This window comes from Durio zibethinus, chromosome 22 (assembly GCF_047325235.1).
Source record: "Durio zibethinus cultivar Kanyao isolate XHJ-2024 chromosome 22, ASM4732523v1, whole genome shotgun sequence".
NCBI lineage: Eukaryota > Viridiplantae > Streptophyta > Magnoliopsida > Malvales > Malvaceae > Durio > Durio zibethinus.
The window spans coordinates 3121242-3148673 of NC_143183.1; the positions used below are offsets into that span (position 1 = coordinate 3121242).

The 27432-nt window shown below is 32.9% G+C and overlaps 3 protein-coding genes and 1 pseudogene across 8 annotated transcripts; 1 reads left to right on the top strand and 3 right to left on the bottom strand.

Annotated features, from left to right (window-relative positions):
- Nucleotides 1-690: 690 nt before the first annotated feature.
- ETFQO (electron-transfer flavoprotein:ubiquinone oxidoreductase) lies at nt 691-13974 on the bottom strand. The gene is made up of 18 exons (XM_022905891.2): nt 13320-13974; nt 12412-12488; nt 11721-11827; nt 10084-10165; nt 9898-10006; nt 8408-8454; nt 8219-8293; nt 7960-8076; nt 6261-6329; nt 5292-5384; nt 4853-4955; nt 3253-3377; nt 2855-2904; nt 2679-2745; nt 2175-2254; nt 1438-1566; nt 1280-1346; nt 691-970 (listed from the first exon to the last, which is right to left on the bottom strand). Exons 1-18 carry the CDS (start codon nt 13750-13752, stop codon nt 887-889), a joined length of 1914 nt encoding a protein of 637 aa, XP_022761626.2. The 5' UTR covers nt 13753-13974; the 3' UTR covers nt 691-886.
- Nucleotides 13975-15128: 1154 nt separating this feature from the next.
- LOC111307243 (protein STRICTOSIDINE SYNTHASE-LIKE 13-like) lies at nt 15129-17112 on the bottom strand. The gene is made up of 4 exons (XM_022905261.2): nt 16594-17112; nt 16207-16491; nt 15961-16128; nt 15129-15663 (listed from the first exon to the last, which is right to left on the bottom strand). The coding sequence occupies exons 1-4, from the start codon at nt 16962-16964 to the stop codon at nt 15264-15266; spliced, it is 1224 nt and encodes a 407-aa protein (XP_022760996.2). The 5' UTR covers nt 16965-17112; the 3' UTR covers nt 15129-15263.
- A 1744-nt stretch (nt 17113-18856) lies between these two features.
- Nucleotides 18857-22381, top strand: LOC111307740 (ENHANCED DISEASE RESISTANCE-like protein (DUF1336)). 5 transcript variants are annotated; one of them, XM_022905894.2, is made up of 3 exons: nt 18857-19016; nt 20312-21263; nt 22123-22381. In XM_022905894.2, coding segments are annotated over exons 2-3 (948 nt in total). In that variant the 5' UTR covers nt 18857-19016; nt 20312-20316; the 3' UTR covers nt 22124-22381. The 5 variants fall into 5 exon arrangements, 4 of the variants coding, with proteins under 4 accessions (XP_022761629.2, XP_089607659.1, XP_089607658.1 ...); XM_089751533.1 differs by lacking the exon at nt 22123-22381 and having other exon boundaries at nt 20312-21719; XR_016331938.1 differs by lacking the exons at nt 18857-19016; nt 22123-22381 and adding an exon at nt 21517-21719 and having other exon boundaries at nt 20296-21440.
- Nucleotides 22382-23530: 1149 nt separating this feature from the next.
- LOC111307741 (RHOMBOID-like protein 13 pseudogene) lies at nt 23531-25300 on the bottom strand (annotated as a pseudogene). Its single transcript, XR_016331939.1, has one exon. The product of XR_016331939.1 is annotated as an RHOMBOID-like protein 13 pseudogene (transcript).
- Between the last annotated feature and the right edge of the window lie 2132 nt (nt 25301-27432).

Genomic DNA, 27432 nt, shown 5'->3' on the forward strand with positions numbered 1-27432 from the left:
GAACTTGTGACAGAGAGAAGCCTTTGTTTTGGATTATCCAATCCAATATGCACATCTTATCAAATGAAACATCCAAATCGAATCTCAAACATTATACAACCAGAAGATTACAACCCGAAATTATTAATCAATTATAGCTCTGACTGATACTTGGTACCTTCCCTCCTACTGAGAGTGAACCTATCTTTATCCAAAATCAACTCCAAGGGATATACGATGGAGGTTGTTTACTCTACGACATATGTACTTTAAAACGGACAAATCATGTTACGTAATTGTATTATTATAAAAAAAATTCATCTATTTATTACATAATGCAGGTATGAGTTTATCAAAATAAATATTGACAGTGCGATTATCACATATGATATATAATAAATTATAAATTTTTTTAATAATATAATTATGTAACATGATTTAAATGAAAATGGCATCCGTCGGGATGGAGTAACAATTTCATAGACTAGTCCAAACTTTTGTCCTTAAGGAGGCCAAAATTGAGGAATTTCCACATGAAATTGAAAAAATGGAACACTTTCATTGCTTGAGATTGAAGGCAAGTCCTGGGGCAATACTTAAGATGGATGCACTTTCATCAGCTCCTTTCCTACCTACAGAAGCTTGTTCTAATTGGGAAATTGGAGAAGGTTCCTCAATGGCTTAACGCCCTTGAGCCTACATTGATCTGAATTGGGGAAGATTTTCTTTTCATTTGATATAATAGCTTTAAATAATAGCATTTCCCAGGCTTGCTTTTCATTTGACATGAGCTAATTTGTGTAAACATTTTAGATTGACTCATTAATTATTTCAAAGATAACGTATTTGTCCTAAGTAAAAAAGTAAACTATATTTGCAACATACAATGATGAGGAAAGGGGCTTATTCACATGACTGAATAGCCTGGGCCACCACCTCCTTCTGGAACTGTCCACTCAATGTTTTGCTTAGGATCTTTAATATCACATGCCTGAATAATATTCAAACCAACATTTGTTATATTTTGCCTCAAGAAAAACAAATCAATTTAGCATAAACCAAGAAACACAGCTCAGCTATATCTCTAATGTGAAAACAAGAAAATAGAAATTGCATTTAGAGGGTCTGAAAATGAGGGACTAAAATGAATGAGTTGGTCATTTAATCTCTCATCATCTTCAGATTTGCATTAAACTGGACAAAACAATCCATTCTAAAATTTGATTCAAGTGAAACAATCAGAAAGGCAAGAAGAAAGAATATTTTTAAGGTAGTATAAACTAAATGTTCTGGAGATTACCTTACAATGCAAGCAATTTTGAGCATTGATCTGCAGTTTCAGTTGATTCTTTTCATCGGGGATGTACCTTCAATTCGAACAAAAGATGAAAAAATGGTTTCAGGGACAATATATTACAAAGAGATAAGCTGGAGCAAAAAGCATAACAAGAAATTTACTCGTATACACGGGCGGGACAATATCGTGACTCAGGTCCAGCATACTCTGGCAAGTTTACAGTTTCAGGAATATTGGGGTCCCTCAAACGCAGATGAGCTGGCTGATCATGGTCATGATTTGTGTTGCTCCTAAAATGCAAATAGAAATAAACATATCAGACATGAATGGGAACAGAAGAAAAAAAGAATATGCATTTTCCCTAATGAGTTCAGTTTCCTCGTACTGCATTTTGTCCCTTTCCTTCATTACCCACAATTTGGATGGTATCAAATCTATGAGGAGAATGCATTTGCTACTGTTTGACCTCCATGCAGGTTTGGGGTCACTTTTGATGGAAAGGAAGCTATAACAGTCATTGAAACAAAACAGTCAACCAGTACAGAAAATTACCGAGGGTCTGGGTTCTGATTTCTGACCCATAACCAGTAACTTATAAAAGGATTTAAGGCTATACTTGAGCATCTTTCTTTTGGCTTGTTGAAGACTAAAAGGGCTCATTAATATATATATATATATAAAAGAAAGGATCAAAGAATGCTTCAATATGACATTGCACCACCTTGCATGTCCTCATCTAATTTTGCTGGAATATGCTTATATAGGTGATTCAAACCTGGATAGCTGAAAATCATCTTGACATTTTTTTTAAACTTAACATATCTAATTAAGCATTGAAAATAAAATCTAATTAAGATGAAGATAATTAACATATGGCAACGGGTTGCATTCTTCAGACCTGTGCAAAGAGGTTGGCACATCAAAGGACAAAATTCCATCTGGCTTCAGGTATTGAATTGGGGAATGTAACTTTGCAACCTGAAAAAGGGAGTGTGTTAATCAGTTCCCCAAGTTGTTTAACAAAATCACATGATACAACAGTTACATGATTAACTTTTTTTCTATCAGCATATGCCGCTTGGTTTTTGTCGTCATAATTTACAACAAGAACTCTTTTTATGCTTTTTACAAAAAAAAAAAAAGAATTTGCCATGTTTAGGTTCATTCACAGCATCTCTGAGACATCCTGACATAGTATTGAACCACAAAAAATGCGTTTCCCTTATTTCTCCTACTGAATGGTTTAATCCAGAAAACAACAGGGATTTTTGCTTATTAATTGTAAAAAGAATTCTAACAGGGTTAATAACACCAATTTCTAGATCAAAATAAATTCAAGAATTGAATTTGCTATTTGTGGTGTAACTTGAGTTCTTGATCTCAGGAAAAAGGTTTCCCATACATTTGTTGCTTCATGGTCAGGTTTCCCATGCTTGAGTGTGAATGGAGATTTTCCTTTCAATACGTAGCTGCAAGAAGACAACACAGTATGAGACTAACATTAGAGAAAATCAAAGCGCATAAATTGCCCACAAGTAATCTTCACATAGCTATGTCCAGCAAAAGATGATGTCTTACTGTTCCAATGCACTTATGGCGAGGCCTGGAAAAAGCCCATACTCGAATGCCTACAGGAAATGAAACTATGTTCAAAACATAAGATCACATCAATTTTCAGATTTTAATGAAACAGTCTGTCATTCTTTTTAATCTAGTAAGTCCAAAATGAACAAATTTGCCACCCACATAATGGCCTCTCCAGACAAATTAATCAAAATGACCATGCTTTCCAGCCAGAAGAATATGTGATTCTTTTAGGAAAGCAAATTAAAGGAAATAGATTTCTTAAATTTGCTCATCAACTTAACACCCAAAGGCAGTCATAAACTGAATAAAAAGCAAATAAATAATAGAAAATGAGGAAACCAGGGGAAATGCAGTTATGAAAATAAAAGATACCGGAATGCTCTACTTACAGGTCGGTAATTCCGAGCTTTGTGAAGTTCTTCCCACACCCATGAATTCCTCAAACCATCCCAGTATGCTTCCATGTTGGAGCCTTCATGAAGTACACCAAAAGTAGCTTCTGCCGCTAGCATTCCTGTCAGAAACATGCCCCTGTGATTACTTCCACTCAAGCAAGTCTAGAACTATTCTCTCTCCAAAGCTTCTAACATAAGTAATGATACTTGAGTCACCACGAGAATGTTCTCAATAGTCATACAAAAAGGTTTGCATTCTTCCAGTCAGAATGAGTAAGAGGCAGAACAAAGAGAGGGAAAAGAGCAGGATTATGTAGCATGACTATAACAAAACAACTAAATTTTAATAACACACTACTCTGCAATTCCTCAACCTGTAAAATATTTGGTGCAATGTAAATAGAAAAATTGCTTTCCTAAGTCTCAAACATACATATAAATTGTGTATGCCACAATTGTGCATAAGCAATACTTTTGCAAAGCTGGATGATGGGGAACTGTTTGCATACAAAATTAGTTGTGTTTAGCATCTAAATTGAGCAACCAATGAACTAATTGAGATGGTTATCTTTTGGGGAATAAAGGAACAAAGCTCCAATATAAGGATGCAATAGATGCAGTTTGCATGAGCCAGGATACTAAAAGAGATTTTCTTACGGTGAAAGTAATGCGATTAACGAACAAAGAACGTCAAATTATGTATATTGTGCCATGGTGAAAGACATCTTATTAGAGTCTCATACATTGCCTTGTAAATTATGAAAACCTAAAACAGTAGCAATATCACTCCTTTCATGTCCTTTGCCAATATCTACAGAAAAATTAAATTAACATGTGGCAGCAAGTTATTACAGTACAAACAATGGTATCGTATTCTCCAAGTGCAGGTATTATGTCCTTTTCAAAAGCAGAACATGCATGATTGATGCAGTAAATTTATAAGAAACTTTATTTATGTTCATTGATGCATTTGAATTGTTCTAGAAGATGATATACAGGTGGTATGTTTGTTATTTTCTTGCTTTCATTGAATACTATAGAAACATCCAAGAAAAGAAACTCTTACTTTACAGAAGGCTATGGTTGTAATAAGATTTGGGGAATCAAATTGAAATTACCCCTCGAATCGAGGTAATCTGGATATTTAGAATAGGGAAGGCACCTTCCTCTGGGATCCATTCCCATGAATTTAGGGGTAAACATCCCTCCACACCTAATAATTTATCTTTATAATCCAAGAAGTGCAACGGATGAATTCCTAATTTATTTAATCACTCTTGGAAGCTGGGAAAGAATGTTGCGGCTTTAAAAAGAAGAAAGTTTTTATAGATTAATAATGGTACCTTTGAGTCTCTTTTTCCAAAGCCCACATGAATATTATGTTTGAATTGATAATTCATTTGACATTGTTGCTCTAAACTTCATTGGTTGAAAATAATGTAAATTATCTCACATTAGAAGGGTTAAATTAACATCAATTCAGAATGCTGACATGTGGACACATACAAGAATTAGAATGCATTAATCCAAAAAAAACAAAAAGTCGACAATTGATAAGAAAATATAAACCAATCCCATTGATTAGATTAGTTACCTGATTTCATGGCAGTATGCGTTCCCTTTATTTTTGGTACGTTTAAAAAGCCAGCAGAACATCCAATAATTGCTCCTCCCGGAAAAACTGGATAGGGAACAGACTGAAATTTAACTAGCATCATATTCATACGGGCATAACATGTAATAAACAAACAGAAACACCAAACATAAGTATAAATAAAAGTGTGATCATAGTGGCAAATCAGAAGAACTGTTCCCCAGATCCTACATCATCAACAAACCAGTAAAAGTTCATATAATGGTCACAACTGTTGTCTAAGGCATTTTTGGACACGCTAAATCTACTCCAAAGACCTTATTCATAGTAGCTCACTAGCCATTTATGAAGTTCAGAGAACAACTTTCAATATTCTGCTGGCTTATCTTTGAGCAATTCTGGTTTGCCCAACTGAGAAATGGAAGATTGCTCAACTCACCTGAAAACCACCTTCATTCAATGTCCGAGCCCCACACTGAAGCACAGTCCCACCTTCTAGAAGAGGTTTTATGGAGGGATGATGTTTGAGTTTCTACCAGCAGACAAAACCAAAGAGATATAGGAGTGAAATTCAAGATTCTTTTGCTTCAAATATGAGACACTTAAAATTGAAAAGTCAAACACCATTTTTCTGGAATATTTACAGCAACCAACAAATTGAAAGACTAACTAAAATATAATAGGAGAGCAAGTAAATGATCAAAGGAATCATCAAATGTGTTACTTTCTTCCTACAATTGGTTCTCTATGTTAGCACAACCTCCTTAAATCGGTTCTTGTCTAGATATCCCTCCTTGAATAATGCGAAACTGAGCAGAAGCACTCTGTCTAGCACAGTGGGGAGAAAATATATCTTCAACATGCAATGTTACTAGAGACTCATGTTCCAACATTCTAAGAATATCAGTTTTGTGTGTGATTTTGGTCTACTTCTGATAGTTTTCCAAAAAGTGATAATGATACAAGGACCAAGCCTGGTTAATTAGTGGAGAGGCTTTGATAGAGAATCATACACATATGATAAGGTGCTTGATCCAAACTACATGACTTGACCAATTCTTTGACGCTTAGACCCTACATTTCAAAGTTGATAGGGTGAAGGCAATGAAAGAGGCAAAATCGAAATGAGATGCTCAAAAAGCACTCAGCAAGCCAAAACAATATGAAGATGTTACACATACTGCACACAATACAAAAACGCATACGCACATGCATAATCATGTTAAAAAACTAAAATAGAAAATGAAGGGAATAACTAACAAACTTAACATGCATAAAATAGTTTTCTTAATTAATATTCGAGAAAATGGTATAATAGATCCATGTTCCATGCACATACTTATAAAAGGACCAAAACTGGAAAGAAGAAATTCATTGAATGTTGTAAAAGACTTAAAATTTAGTTTACCTGGAATTCCTCATAAGGATTCAAGAAAGGATCATGATAATTCAAAGCAACCACAAGACCAATTGAAATCTGCATATCCAACAAACATAAAAAGAAAGAAGAACAAAGAGGATACAAAAGATAGTATCATTATGATAAACTATTGTCAATTGTAATGCTTTTAAACTTGAATAACCATAAATCAGCAATAACCAATGATTTGGCAACAATGGTAAGAGTAATGAGATTGCCAAAACTCAAAATCTGGACTCAAAATTTTGTGTTAAAAAAAAAAAACCACAAAAAGGACACTGGTCAGAAAAATAATGAAGAATTGGGAACGGGTGAGTTGTTCTTGAGTCATCATGGAGCTGGTAAGAGAATGTCACACAAAATTTACCAACATAATATAGAACTCAGAAAATTTTCATGCAAGCTTTTGTCCAAATTTCAGGGGGAATAGAATAAAATAATGAAGAATTGGGAACGGGTGAGTTGTTCTTTTGAGTCATCATGCTGGTAAGGGAATGTCACACAAAATTTACCAACACAATATATAACTTAGAAAAATTTCATGCAAGCTTTTGTCCAAATTTCAGGGGGAAAAGAATGAGTCCAGTCCACACCTAATACTAAGCTTTCATTTAGATTGCACAGGGGCTAAAGATTTGACAATCTTAAGGACATTAGTCTTTACTCTTAAGCAGCATGATGGTATGCTTCCTTTTGCTTTAGTCTTTACAATTTTGTTAAGAGACTAAGTAGTAAATAACTAGAAGCTGGGAGGAGCTTGTGATCCTCTTTTAGTCAACCAACACATATCCCTTTGACATCAGAATTAAAACCTAGTGACATTGATAATACGCATTCATTTCAGAGCACTAATGTTATGTAAAATACAGGAGCAGCATAAAATTACAGTTGTGATTGAATAAACTGGTGGTCAAGTGTGAAGGCCATAAGCTCTATTACTACATATAGATACTAATTTAATGCTTTCCTACACCACACAAAATATTGTTGTCGGAGAAGGGATGAAACAAAAGATCCACTAACTTCCTTGCTAAGTATGATTAAGTTATTCATTTCCACATACCAAGATCCTATCAAGAAAAACATACAGTCTTTTGTCTGCTTGACTTAGTAGTTGATCCTATCTTGTTGATTCTTGTTCATAAAGAAGAACATAGACTAGAGATATGTACAATATCAGAGCAGCATAAAATTAATATTGTGATTCAACAGACTGGTAGTCAAGAGAAAAGACCAAAAGCTCTTTTGCCTAATATAGATATTAATTCAATGCCACAGAGTTTCCTACACATAAATTACTGGTGTTGCAGATAGGATGAAAGAAAAGGTTCACTTATTTCCTTGCTAAATATGATTAAGTTACTTCATTTGCATACATCAAGATCCTACCAAGAACATACAATCTCTTGCCTGCTTGACTTAGTAATTGATCCCATCTTATGATCATTGTTTCATAAGAACTCTTAAGTTTCAACTATCAAAAACAGCTCATGAATAGGGCTTTCCACAGGATTAGCCAGCTGTCAAATCTTTGGTTCCTTGAACCTTTTTTCTTTTTTTTGTAGCAAAATCTCACTATACACACCCATGAAAGTGGTAGATGGGATTCTCCATGGACTAAAGAAGAATAAAGCTTCTAGTTTAAAATCCGCATAAAACACAGGAGCAGCAAGAGTAACTTTATTACCTGTCTGTCTTTCATGTGGTACAGAAATGAACCTCCATAAGTCTTGGAATCCAAGGGCCAACCTAATGTGTGGAGAATTGCACCAGGCTTATGCTTGTTCTCATCAACTTCCCAAACCTGATTGAATAACAATATCAGCAAATATTATCTCCAACATTCAGCATATATTAGCACTGAATTTTATCTCAAAGAGGAAACATATAAAATACCTACAACATCCAACCCAGCAAAATATATACTTCAGCTACAACACTATTACCTCTTTAATTCCCAGAGCATAAGTCTGATGTTGAGCTTGCACCTTCTCTCTCAGCTTGTACTTTTTCATTATTTTCTGTTCAAGAAAATTAAAACAATGGCCATCATTAGCATAAATTACTTATTAATAAAGCCAGCTAACTTAGACCCCTAAAACAGCAACTTCAGCAACAAAATTCTTTCTGAAAACCTGAGATAATGATCCCCGACATCCTTCAGCTAGAAGTGTAATGTGACCTGCATGTTAACTCACAGCTTAGTCCATTACAAACAACCTAAATTCACTGAGCTCTAGGAATTAAAGGAAAATTATTCTGATCAGAAAATTATACATTCAACACAGGTCTATCTGCATATAGGTGCATGTTGCACTAGCATGCATATGGATGCAACTACAATGATGATACAACAACTTAGGTGTTTGTAACCCCCAACACAATTAAAGATGGATAAATGGCTAGTATTCCAAATTTCCAATGTTCTCACAAACCATAATTTTCAAAGGAACAGGTGTTGTAGAAGCCACTACAAATGGTGGAAAACGGAAACTCACACTAAGGCAAGATGGTGACTTGTAAAGTGCATGAATTATTTCATCTTTGTGAGAATTTCATCTTTGTGAGAACAGTTTGGATTACACAAAATACTAAACAAGATTTTCTTGTCTCCTACTCTTCTTACAACTTCGCTCTTGTTCTCCGGATAAAGGAAAGCATTAGATGTGAGCAAGCACCATTTCTGTTTCTGTCATGCAACTCAACAATCTATATTTTAGTTGGTAATCTTCAATCAACAAACCTAAATGGTAATTGCCATCCACATTAATAAATTGATGACAGTGGATCTGATTTTGGTTTCTGGTCAAATATAATGTTTTACTATTAGAAAATGCTAACCTATCTATAGGTATAAATTTTGAAGGTTAAAAAAAATCATTTTGTGAAGATTTTATCTTTATGTTCATTCTTGATTTACATTGCACCCAAATAATAGGAGAGATCAACTTGAAAAACTATTATTATATTTATATTTTGTGCTTTAAAATGTGAAAAAAAAAATCGTGCATTTAAGGATTGCAAAAGTTTTATCTCTTATTTCAAGGAAGAATATAAAACCACATGGAACAAAAAGTTAGATAAGTTTATAAAATAATACTAATCAATCCTAGAATGGAATTAAAAGTTAACTAAGTTATTTGAAACGATAATAACCATAAAGAGAAATATGCCAGCTCTAGAATCCAGTCTTAATATAATCGAGAAGTTAAATAAGTTATATACAAGTCTACAAGTCTAAACTCACCAAATTATATTCCATTCTAAACCAGAAATAGAAGTGTCAACTAATCATCCACCAACCCTCAATTTTTATAAGGCCTCAATATAGCATTAATCTAGAAAGGTAGCTGAGCTTATCCAAGCACTTTCAGTTTTATCAATTAAGTACCGAATAAGGTAAGGATATGTGTAATACGAGGTATTGTTAATTTTCCCCTTCTATTTGAATGTTAGCAGGAGGGCCGGGAGACTATTGCACTAAGTCTGAAACAACAGTTAAATTGTGTGGCATGCATGCAAGTGCACTTTTATTGTTTTTTACTTTCTCTTTTGGGGGGGGGGGGGGGGGGGAGGTAGAAAATTTGAGATCAGGCACAGCACACTGAGAAAGAGAGAGTGATGCCTTTTAATGCTACACCACGCTGGAAATTCTCTTTTTTAGAACCATCTTTGGCGATTCCCATGTCATTAGTTCCAATCCCAATAACTTTATGGTCTGCATCATATAATATCTGAACAATGGTACACCTTGTCATTCAAACAGCCAACATAATATCAAACAGCAACAAGACATATAAAATAGAAGTACCTCACTGGCAGCAAAACCTGGATAAATTTCTACTCCCAATTCCTCAGCTTTTACCCCCATCCAGCGCACCAATTGACTTAAGCTACATTACAAGGTCCATGACATTAAGCTTTTGTGGTAAAATTGATGCCACTAAATGGGAGAAGAAGTGTAGCAAAAGAAACCATCCATCAGATATGGAACAAATGTAAACAAAGTGAGCATATTTACCAACAAAAGATGAAGGATTCCTCCTGTTGGCCAAGCAATTACTACATTCTTTTAGAACAAGTAAAAAAGGGTTTAAACAAAAGAATTTGGTCTGGACACACAGTTTAGAATGGTAAAAGTTTTCCTGTTAAACTCTTTATTTCTGGAGACAGCATGACAGCTGCATATATTCTATGTACATAACTAAATATTAGCTAAATATCTTTGTATCTATAGGAATCCCTACGTACATATACAAACAAGATGTGTATGGATGCATGAATGTACATGAAAGATATAAAGCCAAAAGTAAAGTCACAAAGAATCATTTTCAGGTAAATTTGATGGCAATGCATGCCATAAAATGGGGTGCAGTAAATTCTTGAAAATTCAAGATTTGATGATATCAAAGAGAGACACAAAATGATACCATGAAGCTGCAAGATTTACCAAGCTTATCAAATTTGGGGATAGCCAAACAGTACTGGTTATTTCTGCTCCGGCAAGAGACAGTGCTTAAATGCAACTTTATCTCTCTGGTGGACTGGTCATTTCTAAACCATTACGAATTTGCTTTCTTAATATTCTTAATCTTGAACATTACATGTTAAGTTACCGTGAATTGTCTTCCTATCACCTATTTAAGGTAATCTGACAAACCAATATCCATACCAATATACATGTGTAGAGTCTGAATTGAACTTCTAAAAGAACCAAATGAACCATAAAAGTTACATCAATTTGGGCATATTAGTCATTTAGTTCACATTTAATTTCTATAATTAATCCCAACTCACTTCTCCTACTTTTTCACTTGTTAAAAGACACAACAATAAAATGTGCAATTCCAAGCAACTTCTCTTAATTTTCACCCACTTTTGTCGGCAATTCTAGATCAAAGACATAAATCACTCAACAATACTTTGATTGTAAAGCTTTTGAATTATTTGATAAGTATTTCAACACTGAACTGTTTTTCTTAGGCAACAGCTATCTAATATTAGAAACAACTTATGTTCATCAATGGCATCTAGTTGACCCCAAATCGCCACATGTTTTCCTTTCACTTCCTTAATTGAGCTTTTCTATTTTTTTTTTCTTTATTATTTTGAATTTTCATTTAAGGCTTATAAAGGTACCTGATATATGAATTTTATAATGAAAGTATCACATGATTAATATATTTTTTTAAAATGTTAAATTTTGTTGAAACAATTGCATGTCCCCCTAGGCTAATATGAGTGCCATAGTTAATTTCACCAGCAATCTAACATCTAAGCACCAAACAGTTGGTTTTCAAACTTGTTTTCAACTTACTTTGGTTATTAAGATTAAAAGAAAAGGACCCACTGCAATCTTACAAGGGTGCAGAAACAGTTGGTAGTCAAATTAATTTTCCAAGAAGAAGGAGAATTTCCAGGCATGGTGCATGAGCATTAGAGAAATACCTAATAACAAAGTTTCCTTTGTTATCAAATGGACAAGGAAGTGAAATTGCACGATCCTTTGTAAGAAACCAAAACTTGTCAGAAGAAACAGGGACATTTATCGGTGTCTGCATGCAAAGCAAATGATATAAAGTAAAAGGAGAAGAAAGAAGAATTATTTATTTTCATAATTATGCATAGTCAGTGATATATCCTTCATTTTATTGTAAGAGATAATGAACGAGCAGTCAATTTTCAGCTATAAATATAAGCTAACTGCTTAAAAGTTATTAGAAGATGAAGCACTCTATGTCATTCTAAATTTAGAGCACAATAAGTATACTGGAGTTATGAGGGATTCATCAATATTGATGTTATGCAGCAATAATTATTTCACATAGAATTCATCCAAAGATTTGGAACTATTTGGTCAGCAGAAGCATAAAAAATGGTAAAGAACAAATTTTGTTAGCTCTTTTTATTGCTATAACTTGACAAATCATGTAGGTGATGCAACTCTTTCCTACATCATCCGCATAAGCCATACAGGCAAAAAGGCATTCTATCTTTTGTCAGAAATTATGTAATTTTAAATGTAAGGTTGAGGTCACCATGAGATTATGTTACTGAGCAGGTTCAAGTATACCAGTCTTTAATAAATCATGAATAAATTAACATAATATAAAAGTAAGACACTAAAAGAAAAAGGTACCTCTTCCTGTTTCCACTGTGGGAGAAGCTCATTCAATGCCCGAGGTTCAAAAACATTCCCAGATAGGATGTGAGCACCTAGAATCACATAGAAATAACATTTTTGCTAAGCAATCACATAGAAATATTAAGGGATGTTTATAAACGCTCAGGGCTAAACTTGCACATGCTGGAGCATTGCATACCCCAAGAGAACCAGCACCAAACCAATATACCATATGGTTCAAAGCTCAACTGTCATGGTCAAATGCACTCTAAAATCATTCGTTCCATTGAGTTCTATTGTAAGAAAATACTACTATTATTTTCCCTATTCACATTCCAACATCGGCTCACATATGTCTTTTGGCCCCTCCTTAACTTCCAACAACAGTTGGATGGAAATATATTGCACCCTAACTGTTATAGTCAAGGGCACCCAACTGTACATCCCAAAAACCAAGCTATCACTTTCCCGGTTCTTTTGCTCAACTGATGTGATCTAGCCTTATTGAGATGCTTAGTTTCAAAATTTTTCATCTCCCAACCCTGCCAATCTCTTGGCCCTATGCTGATACTGCAATTGCAGTCATTCAAAGATTCTCATTTTTTGTTTTTCAAATTTTCTTAGTGACATTGAAGGGCTAGTGACAGCATTCATTTTTCAACTTATAACACTTTATGGTATAAGTAAACTTGATGGGGAATCAAAATCCAATAGCAGGGAAAAAAAAAGAGTAGTAGAGTCAACAGACCAAATGATTTAAAATGCAGTTCATAATTAAAAATACACACAAGCAACGAATCCCATAGTTAAATATCTACATTTGAACTCAAGACAATTAAGCAAAGTATACCAAGCAACTACTGACGTTAAAGAAAAAGAACACCTCAATGAACAATATCTCCCAAAAGATGAAAGAAACTTACCAACTTCAGCGCCTTTTTCAACAACACAAACTGAGAAATCAGCATTCTTTTCCTGACACAATTGCTTAAACCTTATAGCTGCAGATAAGCCAGCAGGGCCAGCCCCAACAATGACAACATCATACTCTATAGACTCCCTATTAGTTTCACTGCTGAAACTCCTCACTCCCCCAACAAAACCCTTCAACCTCAAAAACCCATTTCCATTTCCTTCATGTTCTCTCAAATTAACACGATTTGGAAAGTACCCAGACGAGAAAAAGCGATCAAAACCGATCCAGGAGCCTAAAGAAGGTGACTTTTGATTGAAATAGTGAAAACAGGAGTGCCCATTTGGAGTGGCATACGAAATTGGAGAAATGAAGGGAAGCTGAAGCTGCTTGTGGCTTTTGAGAGTGGTTGATTTGGACGAGATTGAGAGAAATCTGTGCATGATTGATGAAAGATTGAAGAGATTAAAATTTTTCTTTCTTTTTCTCTGTTAAGGGAAAGGAGTTAAAAACTTACAGCAGGCACCACTGGAACTGACGTGCCAAACTCATCCTAGTTTTGTCCTTTTCTTAGGGGTTGGCTGTTTTTGTAATCAAAGCATCATCTTATAGACTTCCCATTCCCGAAGAAACAGGATGATAAGGTTTTTTTCCTTTTTTTTTTTCAATTTTAGAAATAATGATAAGCTTTTTAAATCATTTATAAAAATGAATAGAATAACACAATCAATTCTCTTCTCTCATTCTTTAATTTGTTTCTTTTTATATGTTATACATGTCAAATATTTGGTAAGTATGCATAATGCTTGTTGTTTGTTTATTTTTATTTTTGCAAAAAATCACATAATAAGAGAATAAATCGTATGATTAAATATGTTTAAAAGGACATTAAAAATTTAATTTCGATTAAAGCCTCCTCTTCTTTTTATTTGTATTAAAATTTTATCTTTTTGATATAATTATAAAAAAATTTAAATTTTAAATTTAATAAATATTATATTTTAAAAATAATTGTATAAAATAATTAAATTATATCTCAATTTATATTAACATGCATTTTTATGTCGGATAAAGATACAATGGCATAAACTGTAAATAATTTTTTTTGTGCCTGCTTGAGCACATTATTAAATGAAAAATGTCACCTATGTTTTGCAGTTTTTCAATTTAGTTTTTATTATGGTTAGTCTAATAGTTTGGAAAATGAACATTTAGATTAGTGTTAGTCATGGTACATAAGAAATTTCAGTGTTAGTTTCAAGCTTCAATTGATATAATTTGGATATGCAATCAGCTGTTTAAGTCCAAACTGCCAGAAAATCAGAAGATAAAACCTATGAAGTTGTTTGCAGGAAAAAAAAAAAGTTATGATTGAATTTGCAGTCTCAACTTTGCATTCCACCATTTATGCTTATTAAAAAGAAATAACACAAGACAAAATGGAACAATTGTTTTGAGTGAACGAATTGGTTTCTCTAACCAAACATTGAACTTGGTAATTCCTATATTTGTATACAATTATTTCATCTTTTAAACAAGTAAAACATAAAAATTATAGTATAGTTTCAACATATCAAATATAAAATATTTTTTTAATAAATTTATATATGATTTTTGTTAAAATTTTAAATCGTATCATTTTTTTATAATTTTTCGTATCATATTTATAGTGTTTAAAATTATCAGATGTAATCCGAAGCAAGGAAATCTGCTAAAGAGATGGCAAAATAAAAGGAAGCCAGACAGATTTAAGACTAGAATTAGTAGAATAATAGTAACAGAAAAAAAGTCTCACAAATGGTTTGTTGCATAGTAGTTAATGGCCGAAACAGTAAATAGTAACTGGAAATTCATTGATCTACAGTAGAAAAGAAGAATAGAAGTCACAGATTCAGAGGAAAGTAGCTTATGAGCCACAGTTCCAATATCTAAAGATATTGCAGGTAAAATGAGGTCAAGGGTAAGGTAGGGTGGCAATGTGATTATGGGCCACAGTTCCAATCCATAGTTTCCCTCGTACTTCTCTAACTTCACTAACTAGCTTCATAACCACACCGTTTCGATCTTCAAGAACTTCCAGAATTTCTCCCTTCTCATTGAACAGTGAGATAACTGTGTACATCCTCATCCCCATTATTCTGGCTAAGATGCTCATTTTAATTGGTAATCTGAAGTATATACTCCTCATCCATGGATTGTGGGCCAGAACTTCTTGTGCTCGAGTCCTGCAACAGTCTATTGCTACCCAGAATTGACCTTTTTCATTTATTCTTACATTGTCTGGAAAACCAGGTAGATGAGCAACAAGTTCCATAGTTCCAGTTCTTGGACCTTCTAGCCAATATTTCATCAGCCTGTCATCATGGCACAAATTGGTAATAAAAAGAACAGAACAAAGTCTTTGTACCATAATAAAAAAAACCAGGTTAGTTCACTGTTAATATACTCTTTGGCAAACTGATCAATATTAGACCTGGCCAGCAATTTGCACTGACAGTTCGTGTATTACGTGTTATAATCGGTGTCGACGAAAATATAAAATAAAAATATTAGTGAGATGGGAAGAGCAGTCAGCAGTCAGCAGATAAGTAATGCATCAGATAGAAACAACTCAATAATTGGGAAGGGCAGAAAAGTGAGATGGAAATTGCCTGCAATAGCTAGTCTCAGTGAATAGGAGGAAAGTCTGGTCCATAGATAACTGTACTCCATTTGGAAAAGCCAAACCATCCAAAACTACATGAGTTGTCTTAGTAGGAGGATCATATCTGAGAAGCCTACCAGTTGTTTCTCCTTCTAACAGTATGAAGAAATGACTCCTGCTCGAAAATCTAATGTAAGTTCTTCCATTTTGTATTAGAAATTGAATAATAAGAGGTGCATTTTTGTTCACTTACACTCTATCGTACTTTGTGCTAGTGTCAGTGAAAAAGATGGAACCATTCTTATGGATGTCCAAGTCATATGCAAAGAGTATTTGCTTCCCTTCCACATGAGTTGTCAAAGGTGTGGCAAGTCCTCCGGCTGGTCCAACCACGAGCAATCCGTAATATGCATCAGCAATGTACAAATCTCCACTATCTTTGTTGAACCTTAGGCCAAGTGGACGACCACACCATTTCTCATGTTTCCACTGCTTAGCCGTGGTTGAGTCCACACCTCTGGCACATAACTTCTCTGACCTTTTGAGTACATTTCCAGCACAATTAGCATGAAGTAATGAAATTCTGGGATACATTCATAATTAACAGATTATTGGAGTGAACTCATTAATAAAAGCTCACCAGTTTGATGTTACAACGGCAAATGTCTCCCATCCAATATCCTCACCCATCCATCTAACAATGCGCCCATCGGCTAATCCGGTGTAAGGGCCACGCCCTAAGCTGTCAAACTCCAATGACTCAGGGCCAAAAACTTGATCCACAAACTCAAGTTTCCCATCTCCTAACCGGCTTCTGTTGTCTCTAGGCCAACTACCCATGACTTCCTTGTATGGTGCAATGTTAAGCTCCACTGGCCTGAACTTAATGCCTCCAATTGGACCTATTTTCAAAGGATCCATCATAAAAAAGCCAAAAACCAGAACAATGATAAGGAAAACTGGGTGCTGCAAAAAAGTTTGATCATATTTGTATTTGCCTTTCTTCTCCATGGAAAACAAGGATGTTTGCCAGAATAGATCAGAGGCTGAGAGATAGAGAAGAAAAGATTTGCTCGGATACGGTGACTGGTGTGTTGATATTTGAGAACAAGGCTTACATAACTTGGTAGGAATTCATCAGTTAAGAAGTTAAAGAACATGCATTTGATGTGGTAACATAGATGACGGAAGCAGGTTTCATATTGTTGGCCATGATTGTTGTATGGGAAAGATCAATAATGGAGTTTTTTACTTCAAATGGTAATCTACTTCCATGACTGTTACATGTTACATCATTGATTTTAATTGTCAACTTCTGTCATGCACGTCTACCTACTTCCACGATTTTTAAACCATTAATTTTTCACCTAAAAGTGAAACCTATTAAACAACAGATTAGTGCAAGAATAATGCAAAAAGTATACAAACAAATCATCTGCTTTTCCTAAATGAAGATTACCCAATTTTCTGATAAAAGAATTTTTAGAAACTTTGACATAAAAGCAGATCCGAACTTAACTCATTTAGTTTATACAATTACTATTAAGATGATAATTAACAGATTTGAGAATCAAATCTCAACACCGATAATCCATTCTCTTATTCTCGAGCTATGACCTCTTTTATAAAAAATTTACAGGTGAATCCTGGCAATATGGCAATACATACTGTATTGCTACAAATCACAACTCCTTGTATCATGTAAAAAGCTGGAGGATCACTTTGACAAGATCACAGTTTGTTAGAAAATAGAACAATATATATTTTTTTAATTATATATTTCTAAGACAATCACGTAATTAATTCTGAAGTTAAGAGTATTTAGTAATCAAAAAGATATAATAATTTTTTTATTTTATTAAAAGCTTCTAATAAATAATTAAAGATAATTACGATATTTGTATAAATTTAATCTAATTTGATATATTCCAAATCACAACAACTCGATCATATTTTTATTATCTTATGATGATTTTTTATCTCTTATTTATAAATACAAATGTCTAGACATAATTAAAATAAATTAAATTATTTTAAAATTTTTTGATTACTTTCGTTCTGCTTGATTCAATTTGATTTACACATCAAAATATAAATATAAAAAGTACTCCTTACTTTTATCCCTAATCGTTTTCTCTTATATTTTTTAAAAAACTTTTAGGTTGGAACTCAATACAAACACGTGAAAACAAAGTTCGCCCGTGCTTGTTCTTGGTAAATAAACGATTCTTGTTGTTTCAATACAAATACGTAAATGCCAACATCAATTAGTAGAGTTGGTAACAAATGAATATTTCTTTGGTAAAACTTAAGTTCGATTTATGTTGCCAGCAATCCTCTTTATTTTTTTATTAAAAAAATACAAATACATCAATAGAATTTAAAATTTTTAAATTATACTCATAATTAAATATTATATTCTATAATTAATTGAATAATCAATTAATACATTAAAATCAAATTATAATGATATAATAATTAATTAATAAATTAAAATATAATTAAATAACCAAACGTAAGTATAATATAATTTAAATTTAAAATTTCATCAACAATTAATTTAACGATCATAAACCCTAACTTGTATTTAAATAAAATTTTCAAGCACAAATCTAATTAAGTTAAGAATTTTATTTTATTAATAAAATTTTTTATTTATTTTAATTTTAAAATACATTTTAAAATATTAATATAAAAACATTTTAATATTTTAATTATATTTTCTATAAAAACGAGCTTAAATAGATGAATCAGACTGGAAGCAGACTTGACTTCATTTTTAGAAGTGTCAACTGATCAAAGCTGGACTGTTACCGTTTACCGGCTGAAGAGGTACAATTCCATGATCATACGCTTTGTCATATCCGGTTGGCTTTTCAAACGAATAAAGCAAGCAATTACCTCAATAAAAAAAAGAAATGAAGAAAGTTCCTGTTTGGAGCTTCCCTCTCTTTTACTCACAAAAATAAAACCCCAATTTACTATCTCGGATCTCAATTTTTTTTGTAATTAGGGTTTTCTAACCACTCTCGATTGCTTTAAATCCCTTCCCTCCATTTAAAGGTTAGATTTTTTTTGTTCTTCTCCTTTTCTTCAGCTTAATTATTATAATTCAGATTGTTTTCCTCTTTAGCATTTAGTTTTTCCTTCATTTTTTAAATGAGGTTACTTTTGTTGTTCTTTTGGCTCAATTAGCTCTCAATGAAGTTATTTTTATTGTTTTTTTGGCTCAATTAGCAATCAACTATAGTTTGATTGGTATGTTTTCTCTTTGGTAATATGTGGAATTTTTTCTCGTAATTTTTGTTTTTTGGTTTTTCTTTGTGAGTTTGTTCAATGGTTGTTTTTATTGAATTATAAGATATACTTATTTGTATTTGTACTTAATCAGCTTTTTTTTTTCTGTGTTATAATTCAAGACCACAAAGTAGACTTGGGAATAGATGATTTGACTTATTTAAGAAATCTCGAAAAAAAAAATGATTTCCCAGAAAGGTTTCCCGGTTTTTTCTGTGAAACAAACAGATGCTTAGAAAGAAAATTACTGATTATGTTGGACTTCTGGAATTGCTTTTGTGTACTTTTTTTTATTATTATTTCTATATGTATACTTTTTTTCTGGATTTTCAGCATAGTATTTTTTTGCTTGTGTGTTAAGATTCTTTCTATTTGGTGTATCAATATCCCTGTTCTTTCCGGATGTTGAATAATGTAATTTTGATGCTAATGAATGAGGCACAGACTATCATATTGGATTGATCACTTGTTCAAGGTAAGTAGTTGTTCTTTTCTTTGTTCTTTTGTAAATCTTCAAAATAAGGCTGTGGGCAAATAACCCAGTTTGTCAGTAGATAAGAAATTTGGCTTTGACTATCCCTGGAGCTTATAAAAATCTACTATGAGACTGGACATTATGTAAGATGCCACGGACGTGGACTAGATAGATGATTTTTTTTTTATTCATGTTTAAAATAATTTACAATATACTAAAAGACCTTTCCAAAGGGAGAGTTTTATAATGTTGTCACAGGTGGAGATTTTTAGGTGGGATCGTAGCTAACAAGGAACTCATAATTTATTCCATAGGATGTTTGTTCTGTGTCTGAACTTATTTGGCTTTGCATTTGTGAAATATTATCTTGCTGTAGTGCCATTATTGGATAGTGCTAATCATTTTTCTGGCTTATTTTATTATAATCTCGACTTAGATCGTGAAGATGTGCTCTGATACTTTGGTAAGAATGTGGTGATTTTTGTTGTCTTTCAGATACTAGAATGGTGTAGCAATATAAGTCTCTAATTTTGTTGCGTCATCATCTCATATCTCACTGTGATTTCTTGTATGTTTATGCTAACAGGACACATGGCTGGTGCCAATAGTAGCAATGAGCCTGAATGGATACAGAGAGTGAGATCAGAGGGAGCGGTTCCACTACTGGAACCAGATAACTGTCCAAATGGTTGGGCATGCCCACCTGGTGACAGCTTCATGGTAAGGGGTCCAGAGTACTTGTCAACCAAGGTTAAAATTCCTGGTGGTAAATATCTGCTAAAGTCTCTCGGCTTTGACTGGATTAAAGCTTCCACAAAGCTAGGGGACATCTTGAGCCATCATAATAGTCGTGTTAGGAAGGTTGTTGATGATGCCTTTCCAACGGGTGATAAGCCTTTCATTTGGGCATTTAATCTTCAGGTCCCAACTAAGGATAACTATAGTGCTGTAGCTTATTTTGTAGCGACAGAGCCTATTCCAGATGGTTCTTTGATTGACCAGTTCCTGAAAGGTGATGATGTGTTTAGAAATACGAGGCTTAAATTGATTGCAAACATTGTCAAAGGCCCATGGATTGTTAGAAAAGCAGTTGGAGAGCAAGCAATATGCATCATTGGACGTGCCCTTTCTTGCAAGCATTGTATATCTGAAAATTTTTTTGAAGTTGATATTGATATTGGATCTTCCATGGTTGCAAGTGCAATTGTTCATCTGGCATTTGGTTACATCACAACTCTGACAGTTGACCTGGCTTTTCTTATTGAGAGTCAAACTGAATCTGAGCTTCCTGAGCAACTCTTAGGAGCTGTACGGTTCTCCGAACTGAACCCTGATTCAGCTCAGCTGATCGAACCATCTTCAGGTGGGAGCAGTGGGAATTTGCAGGCATCACTGCCAACTCGTTTATGGAAGTCACTTGGACAGGGATTTTCTCATCTTCTTCATCCAGGAGCACAAGAAAGTGATTCAGTCTCTACTTCAACCCATGTTAATGGCACTGCCGGTCATGATGAAAGTGATGGAGATGTTAAGAAATGGTAAGCTTTCATATCTTGCTCACAGTTAAAGATTTCCGAAGTTGAATGAGATGAAGATTTGAATATTTTGTTATGTCTGGTTCTACTTGAAACCGAGCTTGTGGAACACATTTTAAAAGAACATCAAGGTTTGTTGGTAATATTCAAGGGTCCGGATATCAACTTTCATTTTTCCAGGTTTTGCCAAAACTTGAACCCCTTGTTACCATCCATATTTCTTTGGTTTTGTTGCCAAGTTCCTTTCTTTTTGCAGTTAATTGCACACAACTTGCTTGAGGTTATCACCATTGGCTTCTTGATGTTTACGACACCATTTCCTCAATCAACAATATCAAAGCCATATTAGAATTTTCAAATAATCTGCTTGTTAGACTAACAAGTTTAGTGATGTTTTCAATTAATCATCCTTCTGAAACTTTCCAAAAGATATACGGATTAAAGTAGCCATTCATTTGATTTTCTATGCTTTATTTTTTTCAGTTTGTCAAATATGGTTTCTGCTTTGTGAAGAAAATTGGTGGTTTGTACTAAATAACTGTTGATCAGTCTAGTTTATGTGCCTTCCCATATTTCATGCCCCCAAATGATTTTATCCATCTCTTAGGCTTTGCTTGGTAGGAATGATGGAAAATATGTTAATCTAATGGTTAAGCTACAAAGTAGGAAAGTGATTATGAATTTTAACAATTTGAGTAACAAGTTTTTCATCTTCACTCATTTCCATCCTGCCTCCCAGGCAAAGCCTTATACTCGTTGGTTTAAGAATAAATAAACATGTTACAGTACAATAATTGCTCTTAAAACTGCACATATTCCATGTTTAGAGTATTATATAACTCAAGAAACTAAAATTTTGCAGATCAATCAGATGCTCTTGATGACTGTACACATTGTTGTTTGCAGAAGCTTTAATTTTCAATTCTTTTAAGATTTGTCGGCATGCAATCTTTTGGTGACACACGGCGTAGTCATTCGACTATCCCATTTATTATAATTTAGTGATAGATTTTGTATTTTCTTTCAGTTTATGGTTAAATTAATCATGTATGATTTGTATCAATATTGCTGTCTACAAACCAATTTTTAACTTTATGGTGAGCATTCTTTCTACTCGTGTATGCTTATCATCCAACTTGTTCAAAGAGAAAACAATTACGCTCGTTATCCACGGTTATGTATGCTCGCTAGTTGCTAACATTGTGTTCTCTATACATACATGCATGCATGCAACATGTATACATACATATATACGTACATACGTATGTATGTATGGATAGAGAGTTGGACTTGAACATAACTTTTTGAGTCGAGGAAACATGCATCGACAGTGTCTATTAGTGTTTCTTCTGCAAGAGCTGTTGATGTTTGCTAAATTTTGCACCCAAATTATATGCCAGTTTTTTATAGAATTACTTTTTCACTTACATGATTTGCTACTTAGATTTAAAAAATCATCAGTTCTAATCATCTAGAAGTTTGTGCATTCCATTGTTCCAAATGAAAGTTATATTATTAGTATTTTATTATAAAGATGAAATTTATAGGCATGATATTTGTGACCATTGTATGTAAACATCTTTGGTTATCCATTCATAATAGCTGTCAAAATCAAAGTTAAGGTTCACAGATTGAACTAAACAACTACCCTTCTGGAACTGGACTTTTAACTTATAAGAACAATCTCATGTTCTTCCTTTCAGGAAAAGGAGGTAGGGATATTTCTAAGATGATTTTTCATGAATTTAACGGAAACAAATTTTTTTGAATTGACTCGAATCTAACGTAAATAAACTTTTTTAAAACCGACTCAGAGAACGGATATATAAGAAAAATCCAAAAACCCTTGGCCCCTTAAAGAAAATGGGGGAATATTGAAAAGAACCCTCGAATCCCCTTGTAAAAATGTTTTTCATAAGGACCGGCTGAGAGGGTAAAGGCTGCAACAATAAATTATAAGCAGCAGATTACATCATGCATTGTAACCTCAACATCAAGTTTTCCCTTGCACTTTAACCGCTATAACAAGAGTAAACTTTTATTTTAAGCAATTCCCCCTTTACACCATTTGATTTAGTTATATAAGATCACCCTTCTGTAAAATTTGCAGCCATTTTCAGCCTACTAACAAAACAAAATTCGCATCTGTTACACGAAAAAGCAAGGTTTCTGTACTCTATTGATTCAATATCCAAAGTCACAAGTCCCAGCAACTATTTGCAACCCGCATAACTCCAGATTTAAGATTTAACTGAACCTAGAAAACAAAATTTACAGAAATACATAGTTTTTTCTTCATCAAGTTACTCAATAGTTATATAAATGTCGATGAATTTGAACTTTCAACATCATAAACAAATTTTTTCACCATTTCCCAAAAGAATGGTAGAACAATCTAGAAACTATTTAAAGTTTATGCTACCAGGTAAAGAACAATAATGATGCATAAGTGAGCAATGATGATCAGTAACTTGCAACCCACACCGGGCAGTGAAGAAATTGATGTAACATCTTTCTAAGTTTAAAAGTAGACCTGGCCACCTGGGGACATTTGTGATTGCAGCAGAGGAAAGCAACGGATCAGAAATATCCCAGTTGTTCCAAATTCCAAATTACTGTATGGCCCAACAAAGCATATCACAAAGTATTGTCAAGGGGTGACTCAAGAGTCCAGACTGACATCTTACATATATTGGCATCATTATAACAAAGGAACTAGACAATTTCAACACCTTCAACTGGAATTGTACTCATCTGCAAGGTTCTAGCATTTCCTATAAACCGCACAGAACGCAATGAAGGATCTGTAACAGATTCAATCTCGAGAAAATTGAAATCATATGCACCGGAACGCTTCAAACTGAATACAAAAGCAACCGCAATCCATCCCAGCATAGAAACTGCCCAATAATTAGTCATCCCATGAATCAAACCCCAAGCTATAGCATACCCCACAATAATTCCAGATAAATGTCCGAGAAAACTTGCCTGTGGAACAATGATTGAAGTAAAAATCAATGACTCAAAAGGTGCAAAACTAATAGGAAGTGAAAGGAATCCAAAAAGATCCAACTTTGATGAAGGTTGCTTCACAGACAAAATCGTCATCCAACCAAAAACAACACAAGAATACCCAACAGCAGTCACTCGCCGGAAATACTCAACCTTAAACCGCTGAATTAAGAAATGGTACATTCCCAACACAAGCAACCCCGATAATACAACCAAAACAAGTGTATACTGAAGATAATACGCCATTCCAAGACCCAAATGCCCTAATTGTTCTACAACCCCAAGACTCCAAAGGGCGCTCATATTGAAAACAAGATGAATAACACTTATATGTGAAAAAGCTGAAGTAATTATCCTCCAATGGTGCCCTTCAGCCGCAGTTTCATAGCTTAAACCCACATGCTGATAACCAATGTTTTTCTTCTGTATGTAAAACCATATTGCACTACATATTCCTATCATACAACTTGTTGCTGGTTTTTCCAATATCTCATAAAATAATGGCTTCCCCATCTCTACTAACTAATATATAAATCACCTTCAACTCTCTCTTTTTTACTTTATTCAATCAAAGGAGCAAAACCCATCATTACAACCCAGATAAAATTCATAACCCCATCAACACTTCATCAAGATCACTTTTTTTTTAGTTCAAAACATGACACCAATAATTTTTGAAACTGCCTGATCACAAAAACCCAGATCTAAAAGACCCAATGCTTTTCAAATATCCATCATTTCAATACAGAAAAAAGAAACAGGAACTAGGTTGTTTCAGAGTCGATTTAACTACTTCAAGCAGGATAAATTGAGAGATTTCAAAGAGAAATTTACACAGGAAAAGGAAAGAAGTAGATGGGGTATCTTACTGCTTTGGTTGTAAATCGATTTAGGATTCCTGGTTGCCTCCCTAGATTTTGTTTCTGGAGAGCCGTGAACGATTCAATTCGATCATTAAACTATGTCTGTCGGGATTCTCAATCTCTCTGGAATTTTCTGAAAAATCTTATTGTTTATTTAAATGAGTAATCAAATTACCAAAGTACCCTTCTTTCCTTTTTCTTTTCATCTTCTTCCTTAATTTGGATTTATGAGAGAAATTCTATAATTTTAATGCTACTTGACACAATTTAATTTCAATAAATTAGTAGCATGGAGTTTTTTTTTTTTTTTTATAAATTGGTAAGTATCTTATTTTAAAAAAATGTGAAAATATTTTTTTATAAAAATATTTTTATATATGCATACAAATAAAATTTATAATTTAATTATCAACATATAATTTATTTATAAATTATGCTAAATAATATAATAACTATTAATTCTTAAAAGTATCTAATGAATGAACTAATCAAAGCACCAAAATAAAATTTAAGTAAACATCTAATAAGAGTTGAATCTAAACCCTAAAGATTTAGGTTAACTTTTTAACATTAAGATAGAATTTCAAGGATGAATATGAAAATAAATTAGGGGGACATCCATTTTGAAATCTTATCTCAAGCCTAACCCAAAAATATTCAAGCCCAAAAAAAAAAAAATAATTGGTTGAGATTCTTTGGTATACAAAATGGGTCAATGAGATCTTAAATTAGTAAAAAGGGGATTTTGAAATAATGAGATTTTAGATTTAATTTTTGCTGTGTGATTTGAGTATTTTTAAAACAATATGATTGATTTCATTTAAAAATTTGATAAAATAAGGGTTTGATTTAGTTTAAATTTCTTATTTTGATTCTTGACAGTTGAAAGCTTGAAATCTAAATGAACCAAATTGAAATAATCACAAACTTGATGCTTATAATTCAATCTTATATAATTTTAAAATTTTGATTTCTTCTAAAATGTTTCAATTTGATACTTTTGGACTAAAATGCTTAAAATATTTTAACTCCAATTAAAATGCAATTTCCATTTATCAAATGAATGTAAATGCATGCCATTTCATCAAACCAAAAAGTGGCATGCCTTTGGTGCATGGGCATTGAAATTGAATTATTATGCATCGATGATTTATAAATCAAATTGCATAAATATTTTTTTGATATAAAAAAAAAAGCCGTAATATGTAGATAAGAAAAAAAATATATATATATATATATGATTTGAACGCATATGATTTGAACTTAAGAGCTGATGACGTTACTTTTTAAATTTTTTATTTAATCTAATGATTTGGTGGAAGAAAAAAATTAAAAATTGATTTAAAATTATAATATTAGATTCGAATCGATTTTTTTTATTCGGTTTGAATTAAATTTGAATAATAAATATATATATTATATTCAGATTGAATTTTGGATATAAAGATAAAAAATCGAACTAAACTTAATTATATATTTTTATTAATTTGTATATATATTTTAAATTTTTATAAAATAAAAATAAAAATTTTATATCAAAATTTATTTAGATATATTAAACTGAACTGAACTGAACTAAATTTTATTAATTATGTTCGAATAGAATTCGGATCAGATTCAAATTAGATTTTTAAAATTTATAATATTATATAATATTACAAAAAATAAAATGAAATCAAATCTAATCTAAATCGTTATTACTCTTATTAATACTTACGCATAAGTATCTATATTTAAATTCAAATCAAATTTTAAAATTTTTTAATATTATATAATATTAAAAAAATCGAATCAAATCCAATCAAATTTTAACCGTTATTACTTTTCTACTAACGACTTATGCATGAGTGTCTATGTTTGGTGAGACATAGGTCAAAACAAAGATATTCCATATCCAACAATATCAACCGTTCGCATGATTATTTCAGTGTTAGTTAAGTTAGTTTCATTTTTTAATGTCAATAAGTCTCGTTTGGATGCAAAATATTCCTGTTTGGATATAACCAAAGCCACCAGCTTCCAACACATTTTTTCTTTACGGTTCAACCACCCTAACTTTTTCATTCTACCAAAACATTAAACCCTATAAGAAAAATTCCTTCACTCATATCTTAAGAAATCAAAATTCTTCCATTTCCCTCATCTAATATAACCCTCTTTCTCCCTATGCCAAGCACCAAAATCATTCCGACCATACTCCAAAATTGGTCCGATATGCATCATCAAGATTCTCTTAAACTTACCGATAAATGGGAAGACGACTATGGGAGTGGCAATCGCTATGGTCGTGATTATTG